Here is an 18,945-nt window from a genome sequence, read left to right as displayed (position 1 = left end):
TGGACAGAAGAGCCTGGTGGGCTCCAGTCCTTGGGGTGGCAATGAGTCAGACACGACTGAAGGATTAACACTTCCGCTCTCCTTACACTTACGCTTTCTAAGTACTGGAAGTTGGAGCTTTGGTTATGATGTTCCACAGTGGTTTCTGAAAAAGGGACAGAGAATTTAAACCTGAGGGTTTTAGAAGCTGCTTTGAATCTTTCTATTGGATTTGGAAGGGAGAATATTATCTTTTTTTTTTTTTTTTTTGGCCACACAGTGTGTGGGATTTTAGTTCCCTGACCAGAGATCAAACCTGCATCCCCTGTAGTGGAAGCAAGCATGGAGTCTTAACCACTGGGCCACCAGGGAAATCCTGAGAATATTACCTTCCATAGAGAGAACTCTGGACTTGAGGAGTCAGAAGGCCTAAGTTGTATCACCTACAACTGTTGTGATTTCAGGCAAGTTTTCGCCATTACCAGCTCCACACGCACAGCTGCAACCCCACCGAGCAGCAACCCGGGGCTGAGCGCGGGAGACCCCGAGGTGTACATCGTGAACCAAGCGGTCACCAACACAAGTGAACGCCCTTGCTGGGAGTCAAACATGACCTGACCCTCTTGGCCAGATCTCAGAACCAGGGTCCTGGAGGGCTCAGGGCTCCAGGCCTGCTGCCTCCAGGCCCACTTGCACTCACCCGGCTCCCCTCATGGGCACTGGGTCTCCTTCCTCCTCCCACCCACCCCCACGGGCACCCATTCCCTGAGCCCCTGGAAGCAGCCACTCCTCACATCACTTCACTCCTCCCAGGCCTTCATCATTTGTGGGCTCTGAGCCTACCACCCACTCCCGGGCACGTCCTGATGGGAAATCTTCCTCTGGGGTAGACGGCTGGCTGGGAGACAGAGCTTTGCCCTCTCTGTGGGCTCCAACATTTTCCCCCACCCCCTGCGTTGGTTTTGGAGTTGTTTCCATGGTAACAGGGCTTGATGGACACTTCAGTTTACCTGTTTACATAGTTAGAATTAAAACACTTCTAGTTTAAAAAAATGCTTCACAAATATTTTGTAAATATAGTTGAGATATACCTTGTTCCTGGCTTCTATATTGGCGTCGCAGGAAAGCAGCTTTGCTGCGAGTGATAGATTCTGGCAAAAGACAGCATAGTGGAGAGCGGTGTTCCCACAGACGTCCATGACATTTGGGTCGGCACCATGCTCCAGCAGAAGAGTCGCACACTCCTCCTCTTGGCATTCTACGGCCTGTCAGTGTTGTGCCAAGGAACAGAGTGTAAATTCTAGGAATTCAAAGTAAACAGGCCACAGGCTTCACCGGTTTGCTATATCTAAATGAGATGAATTCACTTTGAGTCTCAGTAGTTAGATCACATCCACCTCGTGTGGACACGGTTCGCTGCCCCATCTACCTTCATCAGCACGGTCCTGTTTTCATCGTCACAGAGGTTAAGCAGGCATTTTCTCTCCAGGAGCAGAGTGACCACCGCTGAATGGCCATTGGCACAGGCCAAGTGGAGGGCAGTCCTATGAAAGCAAGAGGAGTTTTCAGTAAACTGTAGTGTTACTGTTTCAAAACAAACAATTGTTCCTGTGATTGAAGATATTCAATAGCATGAGATTCCTATTGCTCTAAAACAAATATCTCGTTTCCTTCTGGAGAAAGAACATTATATATTAGCATTAGCTCTGCTTAACACAGTAATGAAAGAACAATTTACTTGAATAGAATGACCATGACCTTGAGATTCAGCTCAACTTGGGTTTGAATTTGACTTTCACTCTGTCAGCTGCCGCTCAGCCTCTCTGTGCCTCAATTTCCTCATCAACAAAATGGAGAGAGAGAAGTAGTTCTCTCACAGGACAGCACTGCGATGCTTAAATGAGATCCATGCAAAGAGTTTAGAACTGTTCCTGGCACAGGTTAACAGCTCAGTAACTGTTAGGTAATATAATCATACTTATTACTATTACTACTATTTTACAAGGACAACATCTCAATGAAGTCAAAGGATATCACACCTCCTTTGCAGATACATTTTGAGGATTAGAGACAACACTGTACTTCAATGATTCTAATACATTCATTTTCTCACATTTTAACATCTCTGACATTGGAATGAAATTTATAATTCACAATGTCTGTACAACTGTAATTTGTAGCATTTTTGTTTGTTCATTTCTCATTTTTCCTGTTGATCTAATTACCATAAGGTCTTTTTGTCTAAGGCTGCTTCTTTTTAATTAAAGTATAGATGATGCATATTACATATTATTATACATTACAGTACACAACATAGTGATTCACAATTTCTATAGGTCATACTCCATTGAAAGTTATTATACGATATTTGCGATATTCCCCATGTTGTACAATACATCCTGGTAGCTGGCAGGATTTTAGTTCCCCCACCAGGTATCGAACCCTGGGCCCACAGCAGTGAGTCTTAACCACTGGACGACCAAGGAACTCCCTAGATTCCCTTGACTTCTGAAAAGGCTGAAAGTTGTCAGAAAATACCAATCCTCAAAAAAAATTCTAAAAAAAATTGAAAGTGAGAAATCATTTTTATCTGTGTTTCTACTAGTGCCAAAAAGACAAGCCTGTCTGCTCAGCCGACTTGCCCAGAGACAGCTTGGTCTACAGAGTTTTAAATTGTGTGTGTTGTTAAAATGTTAAATCAACATCCAGATTTCTTTTCTTTTCTTTGTGCCGAAATCCATGAAACTCCAGAATTCTTCCTTTTGAAATCATTCTTAGAAAGGTCTTTGGGGTGGGAGGCTCACAAGAAGGGGATATATGTATACTTACAATTGATTTATCATGTTATACAGCAGAAAACAACACAACATTGTAAAGCAATTATTCTCCAATTAAAAAAAAAATTAAGGTTAAGAAACAGAAATAGAAAAAACAGAAGGTCTCTGTCAGCAGATTAAAAATGTATAAATAGGAATCTGAGTTTTATTCTGGTACTTTTCTCACTGTGCATGTTTGAAATGTTTGATCCATACTCTATCTGAAACTTTTTGGTGAGATAAAAATTGAGTTACTTTTCTCTTTTACCAGGTTATTTCTCCACCATCTATACACAGTTTATCATTTCTAAAAGAAAAGGTCATCATTATCAAGTTCTACAGTTTTACATACATTTGGGTGTTTGGGCATTCTGTTCCATTCATTTATCCATCTTTTCAGTTGTCAGTAAATGAACACTTGGTGGGCACTTATAGCACATTTTGTTATCTAGAAGGGCAAATCTTCCTCTACTATACAAAACTTTTAATTTCACCACAACAATTAAAGACAGCATATGTAACCCAAAATCTTTAAAACCATGAAATATTGATTTGGTTTAAATACAGAAGAGACCATACATCCTAAGAACATGTCTTCCTATTCAAGGACACAGCCAGCTTCCTACTTCAAAGCTGTCTTCTAAGGTCCTTCAGCAAAGAACACATATACCTAAGTGTACACTGATATAAAGTGGATCTTGAATTGTATCTGAAGAATTTTTAATCCAGAATTTGACTTGGCAGGGGAATTATTTTGCTCACTATGCAGTTTTCTGTAATATATAACCTTACGCTATAAAAAATGTGTATATTAAAAAGTAAGACGCTGACAACATCAGAAATCTGTCCACTGCCATGATCCACGATAGGCGATCCATGAAGAAGTGCTTTCAGAAATCACATGAGAAAAAATGTGAGAGCCAGGAGGTTCAGAAGATTTCTTGAAGGCTATATAACTTGAGAGCTTTTACTCATGAGTACATCATGCTAACCCATGCAAATAAAGAGGAGGAGGAAGAAAGGAAAAACAGATGCTATTCATGTTTCATTTCATTTCTGTGATTACCAACATTCAGTTAAATGACTTCAAAACTATCAGTAAAGCTCTATAAGGGGAATTATAAGTGGGTCCAAAACCAGCTAAGGCTTTTTGCTGCCTATGAAGTCTGCGGGGGTGCTGGATCCCAGGAAGGTATCCAGGAGCCTTGGAGGGGAAACTCACAGGCGGGATCTCTGCCAGGCCCTTCCACCACGCTTACCTGTTTGTCTTGTCCCTGTCGTTCAGGCCATTTTTTCCAAACCACAGAACATGCTGCACTTTGGCTACATTGCCCACAATGGCAGCTTTGTGGATCTTTCTGAGGTCTTTGTCTCGGATGCGGTACCCAGGCTGGAAGTTGATTCCATGACTGCTGTCTCTCATCGGGTTGACGGAGGAGCCTAAGGGCGACTTGCCGTTCTTACTCCTGACGCCAAAAATCTTCATTGCAGAGCCTACGGACTCCGAACACACCTCACCTCTCCCTCGGCTCTTCACAGTCCCCTAAACCCAACACGAGCACTACAGGTAAGCCAGAGCTGTCCCGCCACAACCTCCCAGTTGGGAAGCTCAACGGTTTGGAATCTTTCATCCCAGAATGATCATTGCTAAGCGACACCTCTAAATACATTGCCCGTGCGCACAGAGGCCTCTTGTGCCAGACTGCCCAGTGCTCATATGCAAGAACTGTAAGTTCATTTCCTGAAAGAAACAAACAATATCAAGAAACCCTTACCTAAATTAAGAAGGAAAGAGAGGAAACTGAAATAAATACAGAAATGAAAGTGACATTATAACTGTGTAACTGTCAAAATAACCATAGTATCCAAAGCAATCTACAGATTCAGTGCAATTTCTATCAAATTACCAACGGCATTTTTCACACAATTAGAACAAAAAATTTTACAGTGTGTATGGAAACAAAAGACCCAAAATAGACAAAGCAATCTTGAGAAAGTAAAGCAAGAGCTGACAGAATCAGGTACCCTGACTGCAGACTACTCTGCAAGCTTCAGTAATCAAAACACAGTACTAGCACAAAAACAGAAATATATTGAATGATCAATGGAACAAAACAGAAAGTCCAGAGAGAAACCTACGTACCTGGGGTCAATTAATCTAGGATAAAGGAGGCAAGACTATACAAAGGAGAAAAGACAGCCCCTTCAATAAGTGATGCTGAGAAAACTCAATAGCTACATGTATAAGAAGGAAATTAGAACACTCCCTAACATCATACACAAAAATAAACTTATAATGGACTAAACACTAAATATAAGACAGGTCCTGTAAAACTCAGAGGAGAATATAGGCAGAACACACTCTGACATAAATTACAGCAGGATCTTTTTTCATCCACCTCTTAGAGTAATGAAAATAAAAACAGAAAGAAGCAAACGGGATATAATTAAACTTAAAAGCTTTTGCACAGTGCAGGAAATCGTAAATGAGACAGACGACAACCCACAGAATGGGAGACAATATTTGCAAATGATGCAATTGACAAGGGATTAATCTCCAACATATTCAAACAGCTCAAAGAGCTCAATATCAAAAAACAAACAACCTGATCAAAAAAACAAGTGTAAGATCTAAATACACATTTCTGTAAGGAACACCTACAGATGACCAAAAAGCACACAAGGGATGCTCAGAAGGGATGCTCCGCATCACTAATTATTATAGAAATGCAGAAATACTATAATAAGGTATCATTTCACACCAATCAGAATAGCCACCACCAAAAAATACACAAACAATAAATGCTGGAGAGTGTGGAGAAAAGGGAACCCTTCTACACTGCTTATGGAATGCAACTAGGTACACCCACTGTGGAAAACTCTATAAAGGTTGCTATGGAAACTAAATACAGAGTTGCCATATGATTCAGCTGTCTCAGTCCTGGGCATATATCTGGAGAAAACCATGATTCAAAAAGGTACATGCACCCCAATGTTCACTGCAGAAATATTTACAGTAGCCAAGACATTGAAGCAACCCAAGTGTCCATCAACAGAAGAATGGGTAAAGAAGATGCGGTATACACACACACACACACACAACGAAAATGGAATATTACTCAGCCATAAAAAGAAATAACAATGCCATTTGCAGCAACACAGATGGAATTCGAAATTACAATACTAAGTGAAGTAACTCAGACAGAGAAAAACAAGTATCACATCACTTACATGTGGAATTTAATAAAAATAAGCTTATTTACACAAAGCAACTCAAAAAAATCTCAAAATCAAATTATGGTTATGAAAGGGGAAACATGAGGGGAAGGATAAATTAGGAGATTGGGATTAACATATATACACTATTTCCTAGTAGTCATGTGCGGATATGAGAGTTGTACAATAAAGAAGGCTGACTGCCAAAGAATTCATGCTTTTGAACTGTGGTGCTGGGAGTAGACTCTCGAGAGTCCTCGCACTGCAAGGAGACTAAACCAGTCAATCCTAAAGGAAATCAATCCTGAATACTCACTGGAAGGACTGATGTTGAGGCTGAAGCTCCAAAACTTCAGCCACTTGATGTGAAGAGCTGACTCATCGGAAAAGACCCTTATGCTGGGAAAGATGGAAGGCAGAAAGAGAAAGGGGACAACAGAGGACGAGAGGGTTGGATAGCATCACCAACTCAATGGGCATGAATTTGAGCTAACCCCACAAGATAGTGGAGGACAGAGGAGACTGGCGGGCTGCAGTCCATTGGTCACAGAGTCAGACACGACTGAGTGACTAACACTTTCACTTTGAATATGGAAAACTTAACAGTGCTGGTTTTTAAATCGCTTAAGTTAGCTGCAGAGAAAATACTTAGTACCAAAAGTACTTGGATAGTACTGTTTAAAAGTAGTATTAATACTACTTAAAAGTATTTTTAAAATACCATATAAATTTTCATCATACACACAAAAAGATTTCCCTTTAATAAAGATTTTCTCATCATGTTTAATGAGAAACAACTAAAATGTCATGAAAACAGTCCAGAAGGGAAATTTTTACTATTTATCTTTCAGATCATATATTTTTTCTTCAAAATCTGTACATATTCTTGTGATGTTTTCAAAAGCAGGTCCTCAGACAGATTTGACCCATCTGTAGCTCCTAGAGGAGACAATCCATAGGACTCAGATTCAAATTCAGCAGCAGCTGGAAAGAAAAAGGATTACATTCTTTCTCTAAAATATTTAACTCAGTATTAGTAAAGAAAAACAAAAAAACAAAAATCTGAGATATTTCTAAGTGCTCTGAAAAATGAAACATATCTATAAATGACAGAAAACAAAATACAAGATTACAATTTATATATAATCAGCCCACGCTCCCACATGTGGCTGAGTATCAGAGCTTCTGGCTTTCTCATTCTTCATTCATTTACTCAATAACTATCTGCTAAGGTGCTGTGACAAACACTGGAATTACAAGATGAAGGTGACCCAGTCACCCTGAGAAATGATAATGCCATAAACTGTAAAAATAGATAAACAGACAATTTCCATACGGAGTCATAAATACTAAGACAGGTATACAAGATGGCACAAGGAACACTCAGAAGGGACAGCCGGCTTTGTGTCAATGCTGCCAGCTTTCTGGTGGAGGTGCTATGGAAGTAGCTATCTGAAGGACAGGAAGAAGTACAAGAGACAGAGGGGAGAAGCAAGTACAAGACCAGAGGTGAGGAAACGAATCTGTGGGATCCTACACAGTCTGGCTGGTTAGATGCACAGCTAAGGGCCAGAGTAAGGTGGTAAAGAGATAAGGCCAACTACTTTGGAAGGACCCAAACTGATGCAGGTGTTTGGAGCTTTTCCTGAGGGCAAGAGAGAAACTAGTGACAAAGTCAATGACACAGAAATTACTAAGTCGCCCACCAAGTGACAGCTACGCAAACATGACCGCTTGAGTCTGGGTGTTCTACCTTAACCACTACCAGACACTTGAGACGTTGATGAACTCCATGCTTTCTGAGAATGGTGTCAGGGTGCAGATGGACAGTTTCACAGTGATGGCAGCAGTAGAGAAAGGATACAGCCAGAAATAAATAGAAATACATAGACCTTTTGAGATTTTTTTAAAACTATGGAACATGATGAATAAATGAGGAAGAAGAATACTTTTCACTGTGACTGCTCATGCTTTCACATTTCTCATTAGCTATGTATAAGAAAAAACATTTAACATAGCATCTGTTATCCAAACAGTGGAAGGAGATGCCATTTATTGTTTACAGTGTATTTCAGAAATCAGTATCTAAATTTAATTCATACATTTCGGCAACATACCTTCTCTTAGTTCTCTAGTTATACTCCTGTCCAACTCCTGCCGCATCTGAAATAAGTCAAATATTATTTATCTTTAAGTTAAGCAAGAGATATTATCATAGGAATGTTATACAGCTTACTAAATTTAAATAATACTTTGAGAGACTAGACCTAACTTGAAGATTACTTAAGTAGAAAAATAATCACATAAAAGAAAATGCATTCCTACTTATTCCGCTTATAAATAACAGAGAACATATATATGGAATGTTATTTAATCTGATAAAAAGTACAATAAATATCAGTATATCAAGTACACATAATTTCAAAGAATTAGAGAATGACCCATGATCCTAGGAATGACCCACAAGATTACTATCTTCTCCCCCTAACAGCTCCTGCCCTAAATACATACTTCTGAGACCTTTATTTTGATTTCTAGGTGAGGATCCTGTTCAAATGGAGGAAGTAGTTTGAGTTGAATGTTATTAAGGAGAACACATCTGCAATTTTCTTTAAACTTTTCCATTTAACAAAAACACAGAAAGGTGAGAAAATTATACATAAGAAAACAATGTACCAGCAAGGTTTTATTCTAAAGGTGTTTAGTGAGAAGGATTAACACATAACTGTTAGCTTCCGAACTATGTCCCATAGAAGGGGAAGGTCCCACAGGGGTCACTGCAGGGTTGAGGAACTGAGAAGTCACAAGTGCGGGACCTCTGGCCACTCCTTTGGCTAAAAGGCTTTATACTTGTCTCCATTTTATATAATATGGTTCCACATAAAAGTTGTTTTTTTTTTTTAAAGGTTATTTTCTTTGGGTGAAAAAAAAAAAAACTTAAGGTATGAGAGTCATGCTTTAGGCAAAGTTCATAATTCTACAAAAGAAGTAACAAAGCCAATGACTTTCTTACTGAGTCCATAGTCCTATGCCAGCTACTTCCTTAAATTAAGAAAAAACACATAGATTTTTAACTATAACAGAGAAAATGAATATGTAAAACCTTACATAGTTCAATAATGCTTTTGGCATGACATGACACAGTAGCTTTCTAACTAAATCATGTTTTAAAGGCAAGAACAAGACTAAATTATTATCAAACTCCTATATGTAGCAGTCAGTTGATATAGTTAATTTATAAAGCATAATTTTTTAAAAAACACTCAACAGGGAACTTGAAGGAGAAAAGTCTCAAGGTGAGGACTTATACTCCTACCCTCCTTATGAGAAGGAACTTCTCCCATAGTGTGCCCACAGCACCGTGAACTTGGGTGAACAGTAGGCAGCCTGCCCCTGGGACAGGGGTCAAGCATTTGCTTCCTCCTCTTAGGCCTGCGTGGGGAAGTGTCTGACTTGGGATGAAGTGTTCGGAGGCCCACTGTAACCACACAGCTAAAGCACGTCCTCCAGTTTCACAGCTCTCAAGTACTAAGACCCAACGTAGATGCAGTGCTGTCAAAGAAACCTTAATTGGTCTCCTACGATGGCAAGAAGCCAAATGAGAAAACAGGTTGAGACTGCATTTAACAAGGGCTACTTCTCTGTGCACCACAAACATCAGGAAAACACCATCAAAACCATAAACCTGTGTGCACTGACTGAAATGGATATTTTAATCACAATGATTAAACAGTAAAAACTGGTTGCAATTTAAAGACTCCCCATCATTACTATCTTAGATACCATTCATCCAGGTGATGTCAAGATAGAGATAAAGTGAGCTTCATTTATAATGTTTAAATGTTTGCATTAACTACAAATCTAGAAATATTCTACAAATACTCAGCAAGATTTTTTTTTAATTTTAAATAAAAATGCTATAGGTAAAATAGCAATTAAAGAAAATGACAAAAATGTCATTTTTGTAAGAAATGACAAAATGTAAGAAAATGACAAAAAATGTTAAGCAAATACTAGAAATTAATGTTTTGGTTTAGTATTGTAAGTTTACTTAATTCATAAAAAGGATTTACCTAGGATTCCTTTAAACAAAAAGCATCCATATGTGGTTAGTGTTTAGATGCCAGTGATTCACTTATGCTTAGAGGTAGAAAAACTTCATTGGGTACAGCAGAGTGTGGAAATGATTATGAACCATTGCCAACTGAAGTCAATTAGAAAGGAAGTGAAACATCTGAAAGAATACTTTTGGATACTAGGTAATAAGATTTCATTTCTTAAGTAGAATTTAAACATAGCTTTTCAAGAAATTTAATAATTTAGTAAGTATCTCTTAAAATGAACTCTGGGACAAAAAAATCATAAAATTTCTGTCTCCTTTATTAGCACAGCTAATTATGACTTTTACTTTGTGTGCATTAAGTCAAATAAACAACTCAGAAGTTCACCAAATTAAAAACAAGGATCATTCATATCAGAAATCTGAAACCCAGTGGAAAAAAGATAATAGAACTAACCTTGGTCAAGTAAGTCTCCATGCTGTTATTCGAAGGACGTGGAATTGAGGTAGAAAAACCTACGTTTGCTCTTGGAGTAAGATTTCCATTGAGCACTAAAGGATTATTGAAATTTCCAACACAAGGGGGCTCCAGGACTGGCCTCGTGCTAAGAGTGCTGAGTAAAGATCTGTTCTGCTCTTTCTCCACCTCAAGTTTGGTGCTGATCACGGCCAGCCTCTCATGAGTCCTGGGGAAGATGGAAAACACCAATTTCATTCATGTTTCCCAAAATGATTTGCATTTTTAAAGTTTCCATATAGTATATGGAATTCCCAATAAACTGTTTGAACACTGAAAACACGGAGCAGACCTCCTGTAAACAATAACAGTTGTAATCTTGCTCTAAAGAAGTACACATGTGTCTGGGGCTCCTCAAGTAACAAGTCACAGTTGGGAGAGGAGAGAAAGGGCACCAGAGAGAAAGGGAGGTGGTCTCACAGTGACACCTGCTGCCTCTGAGACACACCTGCCTCCAGGAAACAGTTCAGGGATGAAGAAACACCCCGTCCCACAAAGCCACGTTCAAGTGCTTCCTTTCACCACCCTTGTATACACGTTTCACTCATGACCTTGGAGAAATTAAGCTTTTGGCTCTGAGGAATCATCTAGAGTCACAATCTAGAGGGGAGGACAAGAAAGTCAGCAGGTGATTGAAAAGAGCTAAAACAGCCCCAGGAACAATTACAAGTATCCCCTGCTTTTCCAAAGTTCACTTTATGTCACTTCACTTCTAGGAAAGGCCTACGTTGGCATCTGTTTTTGATAATCAAAAAAAAAAATGTTTTTTGAAGAGACTTTTTGATTTCATATAAAAAGGTTCAGTGTACGTTTTACAGTGAGAGGCATCATGCTCCCCAAGCAGGCAGACTGGCCCCACTGAGCTCCTTCCCTGGACGCCACACCCCACATCTCAGTGTCAAGTCACCACAACCCTGAAGCCTATCTGGGAGCACCTGTGCTTCACTTGTGCATATTCATTTTAGGCTTCAACTAGCAGAACGTGCCCTCGGGTGCCTGCTTCTTTGCTTTATGCTGCTTTGGCTTATGCAAGGCTTCCTAGGAGTGCTCTGCTTTCAGACAGTGGGGAAACCTGGACTAGGCACTGGAGGTGCCATCTGCCCTTTGCATCCTCCACACCCCCACTCAGGTCACCATACTATTTCTAGCCACTCTGTGAATTATCCTGCCTTTCACCCCTGTTTTAATTGCCCCCAATTTGACAAGCATGCCTTTTATGCAGTGTAGAAAAACTTAAAAGGACACAGTATTAATAGTTTGTCTCAGGGCGCCCTCTAGCAGTGACCATCTAGTTAGCTTTCACTTCCTACTCATCTCATGAACTGCGCTCTATACAAATTAGGCTTTAGAGACAAATTAACGAGCTAAATTTTCTTTCTGTGATTCTGTGTTTTGACTTACTTGTCTAGTTTACCTTCCAACGACTTTCTAACTTCTAGTTCTACTAGGTAGAGTTGCTTATATTTTTCCAACTCTGCTTTATGAGAATCTTCTTGCAAAGTTTTCACCTTGGAGAGTTCAGATTCCAAGTCTTTAATTCTGAGTTCCATCTGACTTCTTATGGAAGCATTATTCTTCTCTTGTAACTGCTCTAAGTTCTCCTGAGATGCTGCTTGTATCTAAGGCAAATTTAAAAAGATAATATTTAAAAAATAATCATTAACCTGGAAAATGATATTTGCTCCCTTTAGTTTTGAGTCAGTGATTCAGAAAGCAATTTTAAAGGTAAAAAAAAAAAAGCAGAAGTTTAAAACAATTATCGTCAATGTGAGGTGAATTACATGTGAATTATAAAATTAAAGTGGAATTATTATTATAGTGGTGCTTATGTAATCTGATAATTCAAAGAACAAGAGGATCAACTTAAAATTTTAAAAACTGAACAAGACAACTTAAAGATAACTCAAGAGGATGGTACCAGTTCTAAACCACAATATTTTCTTTTCCTCCTAGTAGTCTTGTTTTATACCAATTGGTCTTATAAATGAAAGGATTCTCTAGTGAGAATCATTCTCATAGGTCAATTTGGTGATAACTGTGATGGAAACGGAAATATTTAAAGGGAGAAGCAAGTGCCCCCTTCCTTCCAGAAAACTACCAAACCAACTGCTCTAAGGGAAGTAGAGGAAACATATAAGCTGTATAGATCCAAAATGTAATTTACAATGAGGTGAATTCAAGCACATAACAGATGAACAAATTAACCTGCAAAAATAGGTTGACTTCCTTTAATTTCTCTACGAGATCCTGTCTCGCCCTTTCTTCAATCTCCCGTTTATACTGCTCTACTTGACTGTGTTCGATCATATTCATTTCTATATGACTTCTGAGGTACACTACTTCTTGCTCCAACTTCTTTTTCTTCTCCTCTAGTTTTTCACACTTCTTTTGCATTCCTTTCATAGATAATAACTCCTCTCGAAGAACTTGATTTTTTGCATCCAGGTGCAGACATTTTGAAGATGCAGCTTCCAGCTCTGCTGTAAGATCCTCAATCTGCAAGAATAAAACAATACTGTTTGGTAATGAGGCAAGTGGACTGAGCACAGCTTAACTCAAACCCAGGACCAAATAGATACGATGGTATCTGTATTGTAGAATGTAGGGCCAGGGATTACTCAGAGAATCAAGAAAGAAGTTCAAACCACCAAGAGTCACAAAATATATTCTTCACTGTCCTCATCTTTGTCACACAACATGTGCACTTGATTTTACACTCTTTTCTATTTTGTCTCCATAAAATGACTACAAGTCACCTCTTAGTAGAATGTCTCTTACTCCTTCCCCCCATCTTAATGCCCCATGTTTTACAGAAGTTTGAGGGATACTGTATTGAGCTATCTAGGGCTGAGTTAATAAATGCTTCCCAAAAGAAGATTGTGAAAATAAGACTTTAATTAATAAATCTTGTAAATATGGGTTATAATCCCATAAGTCTTTTTCTGAACTATGAATAGTTTTTGCTAATTTGAACTGCATTCCAAAGAAAAATAATTCAAAAGGTTAAAGAAATACCATCTCCTAATCGCTTAGTGAGATGATCCATACATTTTTCTGAACAACAAAAAAAATGCCTCATTTTTGTAACCATTTGTTACTTTTCACAGAACAGAACATACCAAACAAAACAACAAAAAATCTGCGGGAATTTCAGTGACACCGAGTTCAAAAGAACTTTCCTTTAGACAGAATGATTACTTAGTAAGTCGAAGTGAGTGGAGGTGGTGGCATTGAAACTGTCTACAAATTCTTTGACACTTTTCTCTGAAATTCCCTCCCCTTAAATATGTGCTGGCCTCAGTAACTGATTTTGGACAGAGTCTGGGGAAACTGACCTTTGCTCTATGGGAAAGCCCACCCTTAGCATTAGTCACTACACTGCGAAGAAGCCCAGACCACATACTGAGCACCTTGTCAGTGTCCCCACTGACCGCCCCCAACTAATGCCCCATCCAAAAGCCAGCTCCAACTGCCAGACCTGTGCATGAACTAATCTTCAGATGACTCTGGTCTCCACCTTCACGACATCCCAGCTGATGCTGACTGGAAAAGAAACGTGCTGGCCTCACTCATTGAGCCTTGCCCCAACACAAATTTGTGAACAAAGTAAATGCTGTTTTGAGCCACTAGGCTTTGATGTGCTTTATTATACAATTTGCTGGCAATAAATACCTGGCACAGATACTGATATCAAAAATGCCATTAAAAAAGAACTAAAAGATGTGAGAATGCCCTTCAACCTGGAGGTAGGTGAGATCTGAATGGATGCAGAGAAAGAAATGAAAACCCAAAGGGCTTCATGACATTGTAAACTGAATCCTGATGGCCCTTAAAGAGGCTGCTGGTGACAGCTTCTAGGCAAGAGAAGAAAACAACACTGAAACACAGGGGAAAGGAGACTCTTGCTAGGAACCAGCTGAAAGTAACATCAATGAGAGGGATAAGCTATCAAAAAAAAGGGGGGGGACTATTAAATATAAAGGAACCAGGCTCAATTATATTTGGGTTCAGTATCTTTTATCTCCTTTATAGCATCTCCACATGTCCAGTGGTCACATGATGCTAAAAGAGAGAAACAGCTTCTGGGCTAAGATCAAATCTAGGGTGCTGCCAGGAAAACATGGTCTAAAGGCAAAGCCTGTAGACTGTAAAACCCTTCATTAAGACCCTGGAAAGACTTAAGGTGGCGCCTCAAATTCCTTTAAAGATTTTAAGGGCATAAGAATTTTAAAGGCATCATCCTACAAAGCTTCACAAGAAGCCCAAGGTGCAAAGCTTCTCTCAAAAAAGATTTGTGAGGGTAGCCTCTCCAATGACGTGAACCCCAATCCAATTCACAGGACATTGAAAGCTTTAAAGAGAACCTTGGTAGCAAAAAAAAGCAGTGCTCGGCCTAACAGAGACCAAGACATACAAATGAGAATAGGCCTTTGGGATTTTCTTAGAAGTTCAATAAAGAGGAAGCTGGCTTAAGAAACATGACTCAGCAACAGACAGAGGTCATTTCTTATGAAAAGGACAGCACACAGAGCTCAGAGGGTAGAGCAAAAGAGAAGCACTCCCATGGGCAGGACCAAGTCCTCATCACAGAGCTGGCAGCACCAAACTGGACCTCAGAGCTGCTATGGACTACAGTGCCTCCCGTTTCCCATTTCTGAACAGGAGAGTCTCGTCATTCAGCAGAATGGTGGGAGTGTGGGTGGAAGATAACTTGTCCCTTTAGTTCTCAAGTCTTAGTACTGAGAGGGTTGTGCTCACAGGGTCACACTCTAGAAATCACATCCAGAAACCTCATCCCCATGTGCCATCTGTACCTGATGAAGATGGTAAGACCTCTACTTGAGCCTGGGCCTGACACTGTTAACAACTGAGATTTGTGAGGGAATGGGTGGGGAAAAGTATTTTTCATTGGAAGTAATATAAAAAATTGTGGCCAGTGATTAACTGTGCTAGTTTTTAAATGTACCCATTAGTTTTTAGAAATTTATTCTGTAAAAAAGGTAAAATATAGGCCAAGTATAAGTGACTTGCTCCTATTGAACAGAAGATGATGAAAGTGATGCTGTGTGAACTGCAAAGCGAGGTTAGACAAGGCAGCAGAGCCTCTGCCTGGCTCTCAACCTGGGAACCAGGCTCCATGTTGCGAGTAAGCCCAGGCTGCAGAGAGCCCAGGTGTTCAGGGTACGTGTTTCACTTGTCTGCCTTCACCAAAGTCCAGCCAACCACAGATACCAACTATCAGACATGGGAATGAACACACCTTCACCCGATTCCAGCCCCCAGCCCTCGGGCTGCCCCACCTGAAGCCGAGGGGACCAGAAGCCAGCCGTCCTGGCCACCTTTTCCTAAGTAGATTTTGAACAAAACTAATGTTTTTTATTGAAGCCACTAAACTTAAAGCTGATTAGGAAAAAACAGAAAAATGGATTTTTGAAAAAGAGAAAGAAACATAACTTAAATGCAGGTAGAAACTGGTCTCCTATAAACTGGAATATAATAAAGGGTGAGATTTTTAATGACAATGTTGATGAGAAGAAGCATATAACTAGAAGAAAGGCTTAAGAACTATTCAGGAAGAAGTTTTTTCAGGGTTCCCTTCAATTACAATTTCTTACAAATAGGCAGGTGTGACTCCTTAGAATTTCTGCTCAAGTTTGAAAGCAATGAAGTCTAGTAAGCAATGAGACATATGATTTGAACTATAAGAAATAACTAGAAATAGTTTAATTACCAAAATCAGACTTTTGACCTCATCTCAATTTACTGAAATTCTAAAAGAGATGGGTAGCTCTGAGTAGTTACTAATCTAGAACTCAATCTTCATTGTCTTCTCCTCAGAGAGAGAAATAAAACACCACGAGATGCCACTTCATACTTGCTAGGATGGCTATACTCACAGAGACGGGTAATCACTAGTGTTGACAGGAATGTATAGAAATGGGAACGTTTCACATACTTTGGATAAAAATATAAAATGATGCAGCCATGCTGGAAAACAGTATGGCAGGTCCTCAAAAGGTTAAACAGAGTTGCTGTGTAATACAGCAATTCTATTCATAACTGTATTCCCAAAAGAAATGAAAAAATATGTTCACACCAAAACTTAGACATAAATGTTCACAGCAACATTACTGACATTAGCTAAAAAGTAGAAACAACCCCAAAGGTCCATCAGATGATGAATGGATAAATAAAATGTGGTACATCCATACAATAGAATATTATTGAGCAATAAAAAGCAAGAAAATACTGATACATGTTAGATGTACCTTGAAAATATTATGCTAAATGAAAGAAGGTAGTCACAAAGGATCCCATATTGTGTGATTCCACTGACACGGAATGTCCAGAAAAGGGACATCTACACAGTCAGGGAGTGGAGTCATGGTTCCCTCAGGCTGGGAAGATCAGGAAGGGAAATCTGGCACAGGGTGATTTCTTTGGAGGGTGATGAAAATGTTCTAACGTGGTAATGCCTGTATAACTCTTTAAACGCAATAAAGTTACTGAACTGTACAGTTCAAATGAATGAACTGCATGGTATGTTCATTAGATTTCAACAAATCTGTCACCAAAAACAACGGATGCTTTGGGGTCACTAATGCTGTGCTGCTCAGCTTCAGATCACCAGCCAGGGTTCAAGACAGAGAGAGTCAAGAGTGTGCCCTTTTTATCTAAAAATGATATAGGGAAAAAGCTGTCTTTTTTACTGGTGTCCAACCTAAAAAATTAATAAACAAATCTGTGTTTCACTGGTCAAAGCATGGAATGATTTATATTTCCTCAAATTAAGTGATTTTGGGGTTCTAAAGCTGATTAAAAATTACCTTATGTTTTAGCTTATTAATTTGAATATCCATTTCAGTTTGACTGGTTTTTAAATCTCCATGGAAACTAAGCTCTCCATTTTCATATTCATTTAACTTCCTTCTTGTCATTTTTAAGAGTTTCTTAAATCTGTAGAAATGTATAGAATGAGTAAGTTCTTTAAGAGCAGATATTTAGTAATTAAACAGATGTATGTTCTATCAGACAAAACAAATCTATAAATTATAATTCTTTCTCATTGTTCAAATATTCCTTGAAAGCATAATAACTAAATTCTAATCTTAGATAAATATTATGAAGAAAAATCTTATCACATTTAAATATACTATGAGTGATATATGTAATATATGAGTTCTTATAAATAAGTTAATGTCAATTTTTAGCATGCTAGTGTGAAATATTAATTTATTATTAAATATTAGTTATAAACCAGAGATCAGTATTCAAGCTAAAGATGAAGAGATATATGAATGATTTTTGAAAAGACACAAGACACATTTGTTCCTACTGACTATAGCCTCTACAAAAAGAAAGTAGATACAAAAAACCAACAAGATTCTCACTCAAAATTGAAAAAAAAAAGAAGAAAAATCTTTGGAGCCTAAGTTAAGTGGGAAATAACCCAGGCTGAGAGTTTTAGAAGAAAGGAAATCAGAAGAGAGAGAGAGTGTACCAGTCTCTTCAAGACTGTTTTAAGAGATGTAGAAATCTTGCCCAGCACATTGTTAACAAAATGCAAAGCAATGTAGAGAAAATTAAAAGAGAAAAATATTAATGAGAATCAGAGAGGAAGCCTTTGTATAATCATCCCTTGGCATCCACAGAGGACTGGTTCAAAAATCCCCCAACATTCCGTGGATACAAAATCCATGGATGCTCAAGTCTCCCTAAGCACATCTTCCCTATACTTTCAGTCATCCCTAGATCACTTACATTATCTAATACAATGTAAACGCTTTGTAAATAGCTATAAATACAGTGTAAACACTATGGAAATAGTTGCCAGCTTGAGACCAATCCAAGTTTTGCTTTTTGGAACTTTCTCAAATTTTTTTCCCTGAATTCTTTTGATCTTGGGTTGGCTGAATCTGTAGATGATGAGGGTTAACCATACTCAGCAAAAAAACAGAAACAGTTTTTTATCTTACTGATCAAAACATGGTCACTAATTTTATTATTCTTTAAGTTACACATAGATTTTTGTATGTACATTTTATAACTAAAATTTTGGGGCAAAAAGAAAATATAAGCCAAATCAAGATACTTTTTAATGTTGTTCAACAATAACACAGGTAAGTTTTTAGATAATAAATTACTTGAATGATGAAGGGAAGGAACACAATTAAAAGAAGGTAGGATTACCAAAAAGAACAAAGATACTTTGCAGAAGTAAAAATTCAGCATAGATGATGAGGAACAGAGTGACATTATTATATGCAGAGGCACGGTTGTTACTGTTTTAGAAATTATTACAGATAAGTATAACACTGCTGCATTCAAAAACATTTCAGATTGTGCTGACTTTCCAC

At 38.6% G+C, this 18,945-nt stretch overlaps 2 protein-coding genes and 1 long non-coding RNA gene across 20 annotated transcripts in view; 1 reads left to right on the top strand and 2 right to left on the bottom strand.

The window, feature by feature from the left end:
• Positions 1-4,393, bottom strand: part of LOC147361140 (ankyrin repeat domain-containing protein 26-like) — a 30,119-nt gene extending 25,726 nt beyond the window's left edge. For 2 of the 8 annotated variants that reach the window (XR_015139805.1, XM_086334766.1), the window contains exons 1-4: positions 4,055-4,380; positions 1,409-1,523; positions 1,071-1,244; positions 93-145 (exon numbers count right to left, since the gene is read on the bottom strand). Coding sequence is in view for 4 of the 8 variants with exons in the window: in XM_086334766.1 (XP_086190892.1) it covers positions 98-145; positions 1,071-1,244; positions 1,409-1,523; positions 4,055-4,281 (564 nt within the window). In the remaining 4 variants the exon portion in view is untranslated. Of the gene's footprint in view, positions 1-92; positions 146-265; positions 1,360-1,408; positions 1,524-4,054 lie in introns of those variants that run through there. The other 6 variants (XR_015139808.1, XR_015139806.1, XR_015139807.1 and 3 more) reach the window with 6 other exon arrangements.
• The window catches only part of LOC147361137 (uncharacterized), a 101,543-nt gene continuing 86,845 nt past the window's right edge, over positions 4,248-18,945 (top strand). The window contains exon 1 of the long non-coding RNA XR_015139827.1: positions 4,248-4,362. This is a non-coding gene — a long non-coding RNA (uncharacterized LOC147361137). The remainder of the gene's footprint in view (positions 4,363-18,945) is intronic.
• The window catches only part of LOC147361138 (ankyrin repeat domain-containing protein 26-like), a 67,727-nt gene continuing 54,793 nt past the window's right edge, over positions 6,012-18,945 (bottom strand). For 9 of the 11 annotated variants that reach the window (XM_086334741.1, XM_086334742.1, XM_086334745.1 and 6 more), the window contains 6 exons: positions 17,416-17,545; positions 12,794-13,084; positions 11,990-12,207; positions 10,529-10,757; positions 8,129-8,174; positions 6,012-6,995 (listed from right to left, as the gene is read on the bottom strand). In XM_086334741.1, the coding sequence (XP_086190867.1) occupies positions 6,859-6,995; positions 8,129-8,174; positions 10,529-10,757; positions 11,990-12,207; positions 12,794-13,084; positions 17,416-17,545 (1,051 nt within the window). In that variant the 3' untranslated portion in view covers positions 6,012-6,858. The remainder of the gene's footprint in view (positions 6,996-8,128; positions 8,175-10,528; positions 10,758-11,989; positions 12,208-12,793; positions 13,085-17,415; positions 17,546-18,945) is intronic. The other 2 variants (XR_015139802.1, XR_015139803.1) reach the window with 1 other exon arrangement.

The sequence above is a fragment of the Bos grunniens genome, chromosome 13, assembly GCF_055505025.1.
Source record: "Bos grunniens cultivar Pamir isolate PY7600 chromosome 13, Bosgru_T2T1.0, whole genome shotgun sequence".
Lineage (NCBI taxonomy): Eukaryota > Metazoa > Chordata > Mammalia > Artiodactyla > Bovidae > Bos > Bos grunniens.
Note: the sequence above shows the minus strand (reverse complement) of the source record. Positions and strands in the feature narration are given on the sequence as shown.